We start from the raw sequence: 12,018 nt of genomic DNA on the forward strand, positions 1-12,018 counted from the left end.
CTATGATTCAGCATTAGAAGAAAACCAATTTTATTGCACTACGCTCCTTCCCCTGTGTATATTCCGAAATTCAGTACTGTGATTATAGTTGTTTCTTTCAGGTTTCACAAGCAGTGCATGCAAATAAATAAAAATCACATTGCTCGCTATTACTAGCAGTAAATTTTGGAACATGACCTATGAATATCTCATATAATGGTATCCATGACAATGAATTTTCAGATTTTTATGTCAGATAGACATCGTTCATCGAATCAATAATTTTATGAAACATATTTATTTGTATACCTTTACATTACGTATATAATAGTCTAACTATTGTATTAATTAGAAATCAATGTCTTGAGGAAATGTCTTCTAGGGATGATGGCCCAAATGAAAATTCTTCCCAAGCTGAAAAAGTATTTCCAATCCAGCTAATCCAGGAAACGAAACTCTCTAAAGAAAATGAAAAATTCGAAAAAAAAGATAAAATAAAGAGTACGTTAGTCGATGGGACCAAGGAACAATCTCAATCCTCATCGCAAAATGAGAAAACGGTAGAGACCGTATACGCAGGTGTGTCAACCCCATCACCCGTGAGCATATCTCAAAAAGCAAAAGAGCAAACCAACATAGAGGATGATCCTTGTATAAAGAAAGAGATAAAGGAAGAAGTAATCATACATAGATTTAAAACACCTGGTTTGGATCCAAGGTTCACAGTATATTCTGATTGAGGGAAGTTGTGAAATTTCCAAGATGATAACAAGGTCGTAATTTCTATAAGGTTTCAGCAGCAGAATCAAACAATGAGATGCTACGTTATGTACACAGACTTCTATCGATGCGAGAAGATCCTTGGAGAAGGTGCAGAGGCTTGTGTCTGGTTCAAGGAAGTTTTCACTTCTATATGTCCTACAGATTGGATACGCCGTTGGGATGAGCACAGAGCCGAAGGTCGTTTTCCCTGGTTTCGCTATAAATCGCAGGGAAAGTTTCCTGGTGACAGATACGGCGACGTTTGAAAAGTGGAGAATCCTTCCCCATTCTAAGGGATGTCCTGACATCCAATGCATGTCCTAATCAATTTTCTAATAAAGTAGAATCTACCTCAATAGTATAGCTATGGTAGAATTGAAATGTGAAACGATGATATAATGAATACAAGTTTATAGAAAAAAATAATGATTTTTTTTATTACACAGGTACAAGAAGATTATAATTATGAGGTATATATGTAACGTATGAAAATTGAAAGGATCTCTCTGAACACCTTGCATCCTTTGATTCTTGCGACGTCCACCTCCTCGAGCCTCTCGAGTTCTTGAACGATTTCACCAAAGATCCTTTTCATATTTTTGTCGCTGATTTCATTTTTTTTACTCATAATTGTCCGCACTAATCGTCAATGGATTGTACAGCACTTTTTTATATTCTTATACAAAACAATCGTCTCCAATCTTCCTCAAATTTTCATTTTTAGATTTAAAAGTTAAATAACAATAACAAAACGGTCCGGTCCGACACCTGTACCGAGCAATGCGCGACAGCGAGCGCACACCCGTACATTACACACACAGTGAGGCGTGGTTAAATTTGTGCAAAAGTCCTGTGATTTATGAAGGCAACTTACCATCTCGTGGTGTAGCCTCAGCAACTAAGAAGGAAGAGCCTCGTATGTGCTTATGCGTCACGGCATACTCCACATCCCGGATAAGGTCTTACCTGAAAACGTTAAAAAAGTGAAGGCTCGTTTGAGAAATAGCAATCCCTCTAGTCTTGATTATCTTGTCTTTTTTCTTTTTCGTTCAAGAAAAATACTAGATTAGAAAACTAGAATACTTGTGTAATGATAAATGAATAATGTTGTCTCAACACGTTCATTGGAATATGAGAAATGTAGAGTCCAAAAACATTGTAAAAGAAGATGGAATAGAAAGATGACAACTAATTATTAACAAAGTTATGAGGAGTAACCAAGTTAGTTCAGTGTAAGCTTACTGAAGAAGCCGCGAACTAGATATTAGAACCACCTTACGTATGGAAAGTTTGTCGTGTTGCTTTCTGCAGCTTTAATGAGCTACTAGCTGTGTGCGGCATTGTGGTGGACAAATTGACAATCCCCATCGCGACAGGTTCCCATCAGCTCGTATGGGCATAGGATCCCTTCGGGATTTGTGGTCCTGGATGCAAACGAAGAGAACACAAGAATTTTCTAAGGAAAATGCATGACCGTCCTCATTCGTACATCAAATACGAATTCTTCGAACGTAGTGCACCTGCCAGGAGATTACAAGGCAACGTACGCAATCCAAAGTCCCCTACGAGTAACCCACCTTGGTGTCCTCAAATGCAACAGGACAGATGAGTAAGGCGTGAGCAATGACTTCGTCGAGTCCTCGCTCATCAACATCCCGTGAATAATAGGCGACATCGGTGTTTCTGGATATAAACGCTCTTCATTTTTCATTGAAGTAGCCGAGGTACTCGTTAAATCCACTTCCACCCTTGATTCTGTTTCAATTTCTACATTAGTATTCCTTTTCTCATTTCTTGTTCCTGTAGATGTTTCTGTAACGTCTTTAGGTTCAAGAAGCAATATCTTATCCTCTAAATTTGAACTGTTTTTTTCTAATGCATTGTCATTCTTTATTTCTAATGGAGCTGTTATTGATGTTCTATTTAAATCCTCCAGGAGAATAGTTTTCTCAATCTTTTCATCATCCACGCTTTGTTTATTATTTTCCGACAATGAATTGTTCAGATTTATTTCATTCCGTTCTGGAGTTGTACACGCTTGTATGCTGTTCGCATAACTCTCTGATAATCTTACATCATCTTGAGTTTCTGATGTTGATTTTCCTTCGAAATTTTGAATATTTTCGACGAATGGTACTTTCTTTCTCGACAATAGACGAGTACGAACGGCCACCTCCTTTAATCTTGCAGTTAATAGTTGTGCACCATCAGTAGGTACCCTGAAACATAATAATATTTATATCTGCCACAGTGGCATTAATGTTGGTATTTGAGATGTGTATTGATATGAATGAGTTCGATGATATCGAATGAATAATTAAAATGTTATACATATATATTTATATAGAATTTCTTAAGATACTGTGCAAGTCGTACTTGTATTTCTCTCCGATTATTTTAGAGCCTAGTCCGGAACAGATTCTTGATAATTTGTAACACTCTTTACGGCCATCATTGATCTTCTCATGGGCAGCGGTTACTTTTGGTACCATATTGTGAACGCGACTTTTTTGTAACTGCAACTTCTCCTCAGCCATACGCAGTTCTTCACGAAGTCTTTTGACCTCGGCTGCTAGATTATTCTGTAAGTCCCTCTCAATTTCCCACTGCTGAAGTTTTTTAGACATGTCTTTCAAGTCATTCAGAACTGTATACCTAAATCATTGAGCAATAATTTTCTATCAATTTTGTTACGTTAAATAGAATATGACAAAAAGAAAATACTTCGACAGTAATGACCTACCGTTTTGCAACTAATTTTGTCTCCATTTCTGTCAAGCACTGAGACCGCTCGTTTAATGGAAGTGTATTAATAACATTCATTTCCGTTCTAATGTTATCTTTCATGCTGCTCGAAAATCCCCAACTCTTTTCACGTTCTACATTAGCCAGTGAATTATTCTTTGATGAGGTTGCTTTGATACACATTGAAATTGTTGAAGAATTATTCAGTTCTAGAGTATCTAAGAGTTTAACAGTTGATAAAGTAGAGCTTGCTGTATCTTCACTGTCCGCAGTACATTTATCTTCCTGAGTTAGAATCAATGTAGACGCTTCTGAATCTATAGACTGGCTACTCTCCGAGCCTTTATCCACTTCACTGATATTGACACTGTCACTTACTATGGGTCTTTGTAAAGTCTTTGTAATACTCTCCATTTGAGTCATATTATTTTTCTGATTAATACTGCTTACGCTCGCAACTTCATTAAGTTTTACATTACTCTTTGCCTTATTAGAGAGTGAGGATTCGTTTATGATAACCGTGCGATCAGCTTCGCCCTGTTTTACTCGAATTTGAAAAGCTTTCGAAGCTAAGAATTCTTTACTCGAATTATTAGAATTTACAATATTGCTCTTATTAGTATTTTTTTCTTGAGCAATGCTAGTTGAAATTAAATTAGCAGTTTGTGATGTATTCGTTGGAATGCTCGAGTGTACTATTTTATTAGCAGTTAAGTTACTACGTGACAGTGTACTATTTGGTATCTGAATATTTAAATTTGTCATTGACTTTGGCGATGAAGTAATTTTTGGAAATGTAGATCCAATTTTTGGTGAAACATTTAGAATTGATTTCTCAGCTGATTGAGGATCGGATGGATTAGATGAAGATGTCAAGGAAGTATTTTTTGTCAGTATACTGACATTCCTTGGGCCATTGTCCTTGACAGTAATTGCTATTGTTGACTGAGAACCCAGTGCTTGTTTAGATATTCCAGTAGCGGGATTTTCACTTGATTTTGATGTGGCGGATGACACTGAAGGACTAGCGGGCGACAGAGGACCTGGTGAAGTATCTATACTTTTACTACCAGGACTTATTGGTGCACTATTAATCTCTAAAGCTCTCTGCAGCTTGAGTCTTTCATGTTCCAATATCTGCTGCTTCAGACGACGATATTCCTCTTGTCGCGATGCAGGAAGATGCCGGACAGCCTGTAAAAAATAGTTTTCCAAAATATTTGAAAAGCAAAAACAAGAATCCATCGGTTTTTGGGAAAATATAAATGAAAAAATTGATAACTGGTTATGCGCAATATTACCAATGGCGTTGTATGCAGAGTAGACGACATCGTGCGATTACCAGCTGATGAAGTTGGTTGTGTAGCCTTTGGTTTGTTAACTGGGTTAGTTGGATTTGACGTCTTTATCGCTGCTGCTGACTCCTGCTTCTTGCGAACGTCCCTTAGAAATAGGTCGACGCTTCTCTCAAAGTCGGTGGTTGGGATCGCCAAGGGCTGACGCTTCTCTACACTGCTACTATTCGACGTGAGAGCGACATTGGTCTTTCCTTGCTCAGGTTCTGAATCACTATCTGAATCAGATCCTAAATTTATAATAAAACGTTCCGTCGCTGATGTCATTGGACTTAGTGGTCGATTTTTCTCTGTGAATTGATTGTTAAACAGTGTTCTGTTCCCTGTTGTTTTCTGGGCATTATATATTGTTGCTACTTTCTGTAAGCTCAGTTTCTTTTGCACTAAAGTGTTCTGAAACTTCTTTGCGTTGTTCACTACCTTTGTGCTGGCAGTTATTGGTGCCTTTCTTACTACCTTTTTGGGAGGTCCCTTAACTACTACAGGATTTGTTCTTTTTTTTCCAGCTATTGTAGATGATGGTGAAGAATCACTATTCTCGCCAGCAAGAAAGATATTCTTCACGACTTCAGGATCAATTTTTGTTTGCGTTTGGGTTTCCGTGACTGGTTCAGTCGATGTAGGATCCACAGATTTTGTTTCAGATGACAAACTTGATTTTGAGGAAGACTCACTTGACAAATTTGGCGTTTTTATGGCTGATATAAAGACCAAATGTTCAGGAGTCTTTAGATCATTGACATTTACTTTGTCCGCAGGTGTTGAATTACTAGAGGTTGTGGTATCTGAAAGATTTGATCCTACTGATATTGGTTTATTTGTTGGAGTAACACTTTCTGAAGGTTTTGATCTCTTCGCCAGGGATGCAAGTAAAATTGCTCGTAACGCTTCCTCATCCTCGTCCAGGCTACTTCTTCTTCGACTCTCTATAGTGCTAGTGCTATTTGCAATACTTTCAGGTTTCTTATCCGAAATCACATTTGTGGCTGTATCAGCATTACTTTGGGCGGAATTAATAATATTAGGATTAAGGTTTTCGGAAGAGATCCTTTCATCTTTCTTATTAGTATCATTTGTTTTTTTATCTTGAGCCATTTCATAATTTTTATCATTTTTAATATCTTTCACTTCAGATTCCACACGCTTCTCTATGGAGTGTTTGATAGCGATAGCTGTGACATTGCTTTCATCTTCCACGTTTTTCTCATCCACTCCTTTGCTATGGACCTCGGCCTTTTTATTATTAGATACAGTAGCACTCTGCCTTTTACTTTTGTTACTCTTCGAAGGGTTCTTTATTTGCTGATACAATGAAAATAAATTGACATTCGTCTCAGCGGTATTCGATTTCATTGTAGTTGCAACAATTTCCTTATCGTTGCTTGCTACTGCATTAGAAGTCTTTCGTTTATTTTTGCTGGATCTAGCTCTTGTACGTTTTTTACGTATATTATCACCCTCTTCATTTTTTTCCATCGCAGCAGTTTCTACTAGAACCTTATTAGCTCTTGCCTCTAGTAATCCCGGAATTGCATTGCCTGGATCAGTCGGTTTTAAAATCTTTTTGGAACGTTCAGCAGCTGCTACAGAATTGCTGCTTCTCGTAGATATCACAGTCTTCGATGCTTCCGTTTCCGCATGTTCACCGGACACGCTATCATTTAGAGAGTTATTGAATGCTGCTGGTGTAGTTATAGTCAGTGGAAGTTTTTTCATCACTGGAGCAAGTTTTATTGGCTTGAAAAGGGCACTAGTTTTTGTAGCCTCTGTCTCAATGCTCACTGGCTGCATGTCAGCACTTTTAAATACTGGTTCTGCTTGAAGATTAGTGTCTAACTTCTTGGGCGGCAATGGCTGCTGCAGTTGTTTATTTGTTTTCAGTATAGAAACTGGCACCAATGATCTATTAACTAATGTTGGTATTTTATTCAGGTCCTTAGTAACATCCGGTACACCCTGTAAATAAAGAGGCTCCTGAGCCATTTCAGTGATTTCCTTGGTAACCTCCTCTGGAATATGTATCTTCATGCTTTGCAAATCCTTTGGTAGATTAACCTGAAGCTTCGAATTGGTTTCGGTCTCTGGAAGATCATCGAGTGTTATGTTAGTGCTGTTACGGAATGAAGAATTATCCTTGGAAGATGCTGTTGAATTTCTCAGAAAAGCTTTTGGTACGGATGTTTCTGATTTATGTATCCTTGATTCACTATTATTTACATGTAGTTGATGAATCGTATTTTTGGAAGCATGAGAAAAAGCAGTCTTCGAGTATAAGGCGGATCGATCAGCAGGTTGAAAATGTGTCCCAGTGTTGATAGAAAGTCTACTCACTGCAGTTGTACAATTTTGCAATATGGGCTGCATGGGAACTTCAATTAGAGTGCGATTCCTGGCTAAATCAGGATCATAGATAGGCGTATCCGTGGGCGAGTATGGCATATCTTGATTAACGTCCCCTTGCACCTGGTGCTCACTGAAGTGTTCCGTCAAAATTGGAATTCGCTCAATAGTGGAGAAGCCTTGATGGGCGGTTCTCATTGTGGTTGCAAAATCTAGACTGGTTGTTTCAGTCGGATCAGATGGTGAGTAAAGGACATTCGCCTGTATATATGAGAGATTTGTGGCAATATTTCTCACGTGACTATTGTGACTATAGTTATCTTTAGTTGTTAGAATGTTTTGGTGAGAGTTAAAATTTGATATATTGTTTATCGTATTGGCTGTAGATATAAACGACACGTCCGAAGGGTCTATACCGAGCATCTCTGTGTCCATTTGTTTTGAAATATCATCGGTCGGCGAATATGGCGACGTGTCTCGATCCCTTTCTTGCTCCACCTCGCTGTCGAGTTCCATATCCTCAAGATTCATACAATCCTTTAATGTCAGTGGTGTCTGTGGAGATGCGAGAGGACTCTCATACTCGTCGCCGGATATTGTAATACTATCCAGGAAGTTTTGGCTGAACGGACTTTCTATTCGAGATATGATTCCTTGTTGTCTGGTAGCTTTATCTAGTTTTAAACCCCTTTGTACTCTGTTCTGATGTTTCTTCATGACTGCTGACCGAAGAGCTATCATACGTAACTCTAGAGCCTCATTGTCGTTATCGCTTAAGCTTGAATTACACTTTTCTGTTTCTACTTCAGGTTGTGTTTTAATTTTATTCTGTCTCTTTTGTTTTGTTTCCAATGCTTTTTGTCGCAATAAGGCCAAATCCTCTTCATCGTCAGCATCTTTGTCTTTCTTTTCTTCTGTAACTTGTTTATCTTTTAATTGCATGTTAGTATTTGTTTCAGTACTCTTCATCATATGTGTTAATTTCTCCTTAAGAGAGGATCCAATATGTTCTGCATGCTTGTTTAAATTTGATCCTGGAGATTCGCAACCAGTCATTTCCAAGTGTCTTACTTTTTTTAAGAGTTTTGTGACATTTCCGTACATATCCAGGTAGGTATGACCAGGAGGTGACATTTTTTTTTGAACTTTTTTGGACAATATTCTTTGGGGTGAACGACAAGGAGACCGTCTAGGCGATCTTATTCTCCTTACGGGCGACTTCCTCGAAACTGGTGATCGAGATTTCCTAAAGGGAGATCGCATTCGAGATATTGGGGATCTATACCTCCTAGGTGGGGATTTAATGGGTCTTGATCTGGATCGAAGAGGAGATCTTGCCCGTCTGTGTACTGGAGTTTGTTCTCGATGGTAAGATCTGATGACATGACTTTCCTTTCCAGCAGTGGAGTCATATTTTAATATCGTGCTACCACATTCTGTATCAGGTATACTACTTGGTGATGGCGATACAAAATTCTCTAGTGCTATTACACTGCTGTGAGTTCGTCTTTTTTTACGTTTCTTTCGAACCTTACTTGATTTCTTGCAAGTTACTAGAAGTTCCTTTGACATATCAGTGAGGCCAACAAGCTCCATGTCGCTATCACTCGAAATAGGAACGAGATCATCATTTTTCTCCTGCAGTGTAGAGACAGCGTGCTTTGCGCCTGTGTGTCCCGAATCTTTTGTATGATGACGGTTCTCCTTTCCTTGCACAGCATCTTTGGGAAGAATGTGAACTTCTACTTGATTAGAACAGTGATCTGGGGCTATATTTTCACCAAAATATGATAATGTATTGTTTTACATAAAGTAATACTGTGCTTAGTAGGTTACTTATGAAACGTGCAAAGCGACAAATGGAATTTTAAACATGGAATACGATATAAAATGCAATATTTAATTACACAGAGATATGACATAATTACCTTTTTTCCCATAGCTCTTTGAATGCAATGATCTGGATGATACTTGACACCACGTAGCACAACCATGCCTGGATAAGCAGCTTCGACACTGGCCCGCTGTTCTGGAGTTTCCGAAGTTCAGCTGACCTTCTTCAGAAGAACTTACGTCCTCCAAAGAAATTTCGCCTTCTTCTTTCTCATCCAAAACCTCGATTGCCTCGGTGCAGCCACTCGATAAATCGCTGGCCATTTTATTAAACTTACCCAAAACACTACCCTTGAATCCTACATAAGCTCATACCTGCGACTGAGGACGAGTCTTTTATACTACTATATCCTAAGAAAACCAAGGTTAATTGCGCATCCCGAGTCTAAGCCATTGTGATCAACAAGAAGTCTCGGTTCAATATTTAAACTCGCCCGTACACAAATTTCGAATGAATAAAATTATATAACAAAAATGCGACATTCACGGTTAAAGAATTATCTTAATTGCAATATCTACAGTTTTACTTATACGTGCGAAAAACAAATTCACTTATTGTGCACTTTGTCCATTAATCGCCTTGCGCCATGCTTGATCTGACGAACTTGATGGAATGTCGTAATCTGAAGCAATGTGAAGTGAATGAACATCTATTTACTCACCCAGTAAAACAGATACTAGTTGGCTGTGCTCATGAACTGCATAAGACGGTATATAACAGAGACATCTGTACTGTACATTGCCAGACAAGAAGACAAAATTTACAGTTGATAATATTCCCGCAATCTTGTTTTACTTATTTATTACGAATGGAACCGAATTTTACACCAAGATTTTCATGTAGAGATTCGAACAATTTCGTGTAATGTTGGCCCGTATAGGAATCGATTCCACTTATTTTTTTCTAGCTAGGAAGTATTTCAAGAGAAACAATTACAGTTTTTTTTATAACTCTACTTTAATCAATCACACTGTTTACAATCTAAGTAAACAAAAAAGCTCATTAAAACTACTTAATGTATCAATAAATATGTACAGACTAAATTTACAAGAAGACATCGTTTATTTTCAATCGCACCTGTAAAGCGCAATTGTCAGCATAATATTTCGCTTTTTTTCTTCATCGTGTATCATAATTTTCACTGGTATACTTCATCTTTCAGTAGAAATTATCAATGTTCCGTATACTTTAGGATTCTGCATTCGGAGTCGGCGGTTCGTCGGCTTTTGATTCCAATGAGAATGGTGGTATGCGACAATCAAAAGCATAGCCATCTTCACGTTCCATCCGAAAAGTTCCCCTTAAACCAATTTTTTTATAAACTAATTGTCCTAATGCAAACTATCCTGAATTATTATTAATAATATATTTACCACATATGCCCACTGGGAGCTTGCAGACTGACATGGCTGCTATACTGAAAAGCTGGTAGAGTTTTTGATAGTACAGGTTCCTGACCAACAACTCCGCGTCCTCTTACAGTTTCCAAAGTGCCTGAGAGGCTAAATATTCTCCAATGTCGCTCACGTAATTGAACACTCATGTCACCCAGATTTTCCAATCGAATACAATAACGCCACTTTAAAAGATATTAATAAATAATAAATTAACATCCTCCATAAAGGATACAATATAACACAAGATGTTATATCACAATACATATGTATTCATACTACTCACCCAATAAACAGATGTAGTCTGACTTTCTCGACAACCCATAAAGAATGGTATGACGGTTACCCTTATGTTTTCTGTAGTTTCCTTATGAACATCTGAGAGCTCCAGCCATGGATGATTCTTTTTTTGCCACGCTCTGAGAGTTTCTTGTGCAATGAAAGGTGGGTCATTGTCAGGATGATACGATAGAAATTTGTCAAATAATTCATGCTGCAGTGCAGCCTTTTCATTGGTGGTGTATGGTAAAATATCCTCATGTGCAACATAGTCAAGACCAGGAATAGCATATAAACTGCGACTACTTTCATGATTCCCCAGAAAGGTGACTGCTTCCGTTTGGGCTCGCTTTAACCAGCATAGATATGATATAGAATACAGAATCAAGAGAGAGTCAAAATATTTTTCCTTGTATTGTTCAACTTACTATATATGGACAATCTCTTTGATCAATTAGGACTTGATAAAAGGTATGTGTTCTACCTTTCACTTCTTTTCCAACTCCATTGAAATTTCCTTCTTCGATACTATACCATAGAAAATATATGTCTATGTATTATAAATTATATAGTACAAATTTATTTATAGTTCGAAATTATACCCTTCTTTCTTATTTGAAATATCCCTGTCATAGACCCTTGCCAGCCAAGGAAATAATATGACTCCACGATATCCAAATACTCTATGAAGTATCAATTGTCCAGTTGCATATTTTCCTTGTGATTTTGGAGTTTCCAATTTACCCACTTCAGCCAATCTAAATAATAATAAACAGATATACATGATACTAAGTTAATATTAATCTAAACTAGAATTTAGCCGCACTATCAGTTCTTTGTAAATGCTCAACTCAAACTAGTATTTTCATTTCAAGACACGTTACTATATGCCGGAATTTAAATGTCATAAACATTAAACCTTACAACTATAAAGAATGAGGTTAGGTTACTTGTATTTACGTAACAAAGTACAGACCTAATGTATTTAGCACTCTGTACACCGAAGAATTTCTTCGAAATTTCCAGCAACGAATTTTTCAAGTTTCTGCCAAAAAAGCCTCTTGTGACTTCCATAACTGAGAGCAAAATTGCAGATGTAGATCGAATTGTCTTTAAAAAAAATGTGTTCCAGTTGTTTATTGCAAAAAGTACGAGACCAAGAGATCATCACATAGCGGCATCTTTTGACAGTACCCCAATCTTTAGAAATATGCATAGTCTATGATCTTACGACTGGACGGTCATCTAGTGCCAATATGAATTTACTAAA

General features: G+C 37.6%; 3 protein-coding genes across 13 annotated transcripts; 1 reads left to right on the forward strand and 2 right to left on the reverse strand.

Annotated features, from left to right (window-relative positions):
* Nucleotides 1-186: 186 nt before the first annotated feature.
* On the forward strand, nt 187-1,284 carry LOC107266823 (cytochrome c oxidase subunit 6b-1-like). 3 transcript variants are annotated; one of them, XM_025083989.1, is made up of 4 exons: nt 187-697; nt 770-849; nt 904-1,054; nt 1,188-1,283. In XM_025083989.1, exons 1-3 carry the CDS (start codon nt 351-353, stop codon nt 1,005-1,007), a joined length of 531 nt encoding a protein of 176 aa, XP_024939757.1. In that variant the 5' UTR covers nt 187-350; the 3' UTR covers nt 1,008-1,054; nt 1,188-1,283. The 3 variants fall into 3 exon arrangements, 2 of the variants coding, with proteins under 2 accessions (XP_024939757.1, XP_015593200.1); XR_003059411.1 differs by having other exon boundaries at nt 770-1,110; nt 1,188-1,284; XM_015737714.2 differs by having other exon boundaries at nt 770-1,054.
* On the reverse strand, nt 845-9,704 carry LOC107266815. Of its 9 annotated transcripts, none has more exons than XR_003059404.1 (8): nt 9,110-9,704; nt 4,788-8,950; nt 3,485-4,680; nt 3,118-3,396; nt 2,319-2,960; nt 2,021-2,165; nt 1,616-1,707; nt 1,151-1,509 (listed from the first exon to the last, which is right to left on the reverse strand). XR_003059404.1 is itself a non-coding variant. In XM_015737699.2 (7 exons), exons 1-6 carry the CDS (start codon nt 9,336-9,338, stop codon nt 2,066-2,068), a joined length of 6,609 nt encoding a protein of 2,202 aa, XP_015593185.1. In that variant the 5' UTR covers nt 9,339-9,704; the 3' UTR covers nt 1,151-1,707; nt 2,021-2,065. The 9 variants fall into 9 exon arrangements, 4 of the variants coding, with proteins under 4 accessions (XP_015593185.1, XP_015593186.1, XP_024939738.1 ...); XR_003059405.1 differs by having other exon boundaries at nt 2,016-2,165; XR_003059403.1 differs by lacking the exon at nt 1,151-1,509 and adding an exon at nt 845-981 and having other exon boundaries at nt 1,616-2,165.
* Nucleotides 9,705-10,013: 309 nt separating this feature from the next.
* Nucleotides 10,014-11,934, reverse strand: LOC107266819 (polymerase delta-interacting protein 2). The gene is made up of 6 exons (XM_015737705.2): nt 11,725-11,934; nt 11,351-11,506; nt 11,177-11,276; nt 10,756-11,097; nt 10,449-10,654; nt 10,014-10,375 (listed from the first exon to the last, which is right to left on the reverse strand). The coding sequence occupies exons 1-6, from the start codon at nt 11,820-11,822 to the stop codon at nt 10,264-10,266; spliced, it is 1,014 nt and encodes a 337-aa protein (XP_015593191.1). The 5' UTR covers nt 11,823-11,934; the 3' UTR covers nt 10,014-10,263.
* Nucleotides 11,935-12,018: the final 84 nt, after the last annotated feature.

This window comes from Cephus cinctus, unplaced genomic scaffold, assembly GCF_000341935.2.
Source record: "Cephus cinctus unplaced genomic scaffold, Ccin1 Ccin1_scaffold0330, whole genome shotgun sequence".
In the NCBI taxonomy this organism is placed as follows: domain Eukaryota; kingdom Metazoa; phylum Arthropoda; class Insecta; order Hymenoptera; family Cephidae; genus Cephus; species Cephus cinctus.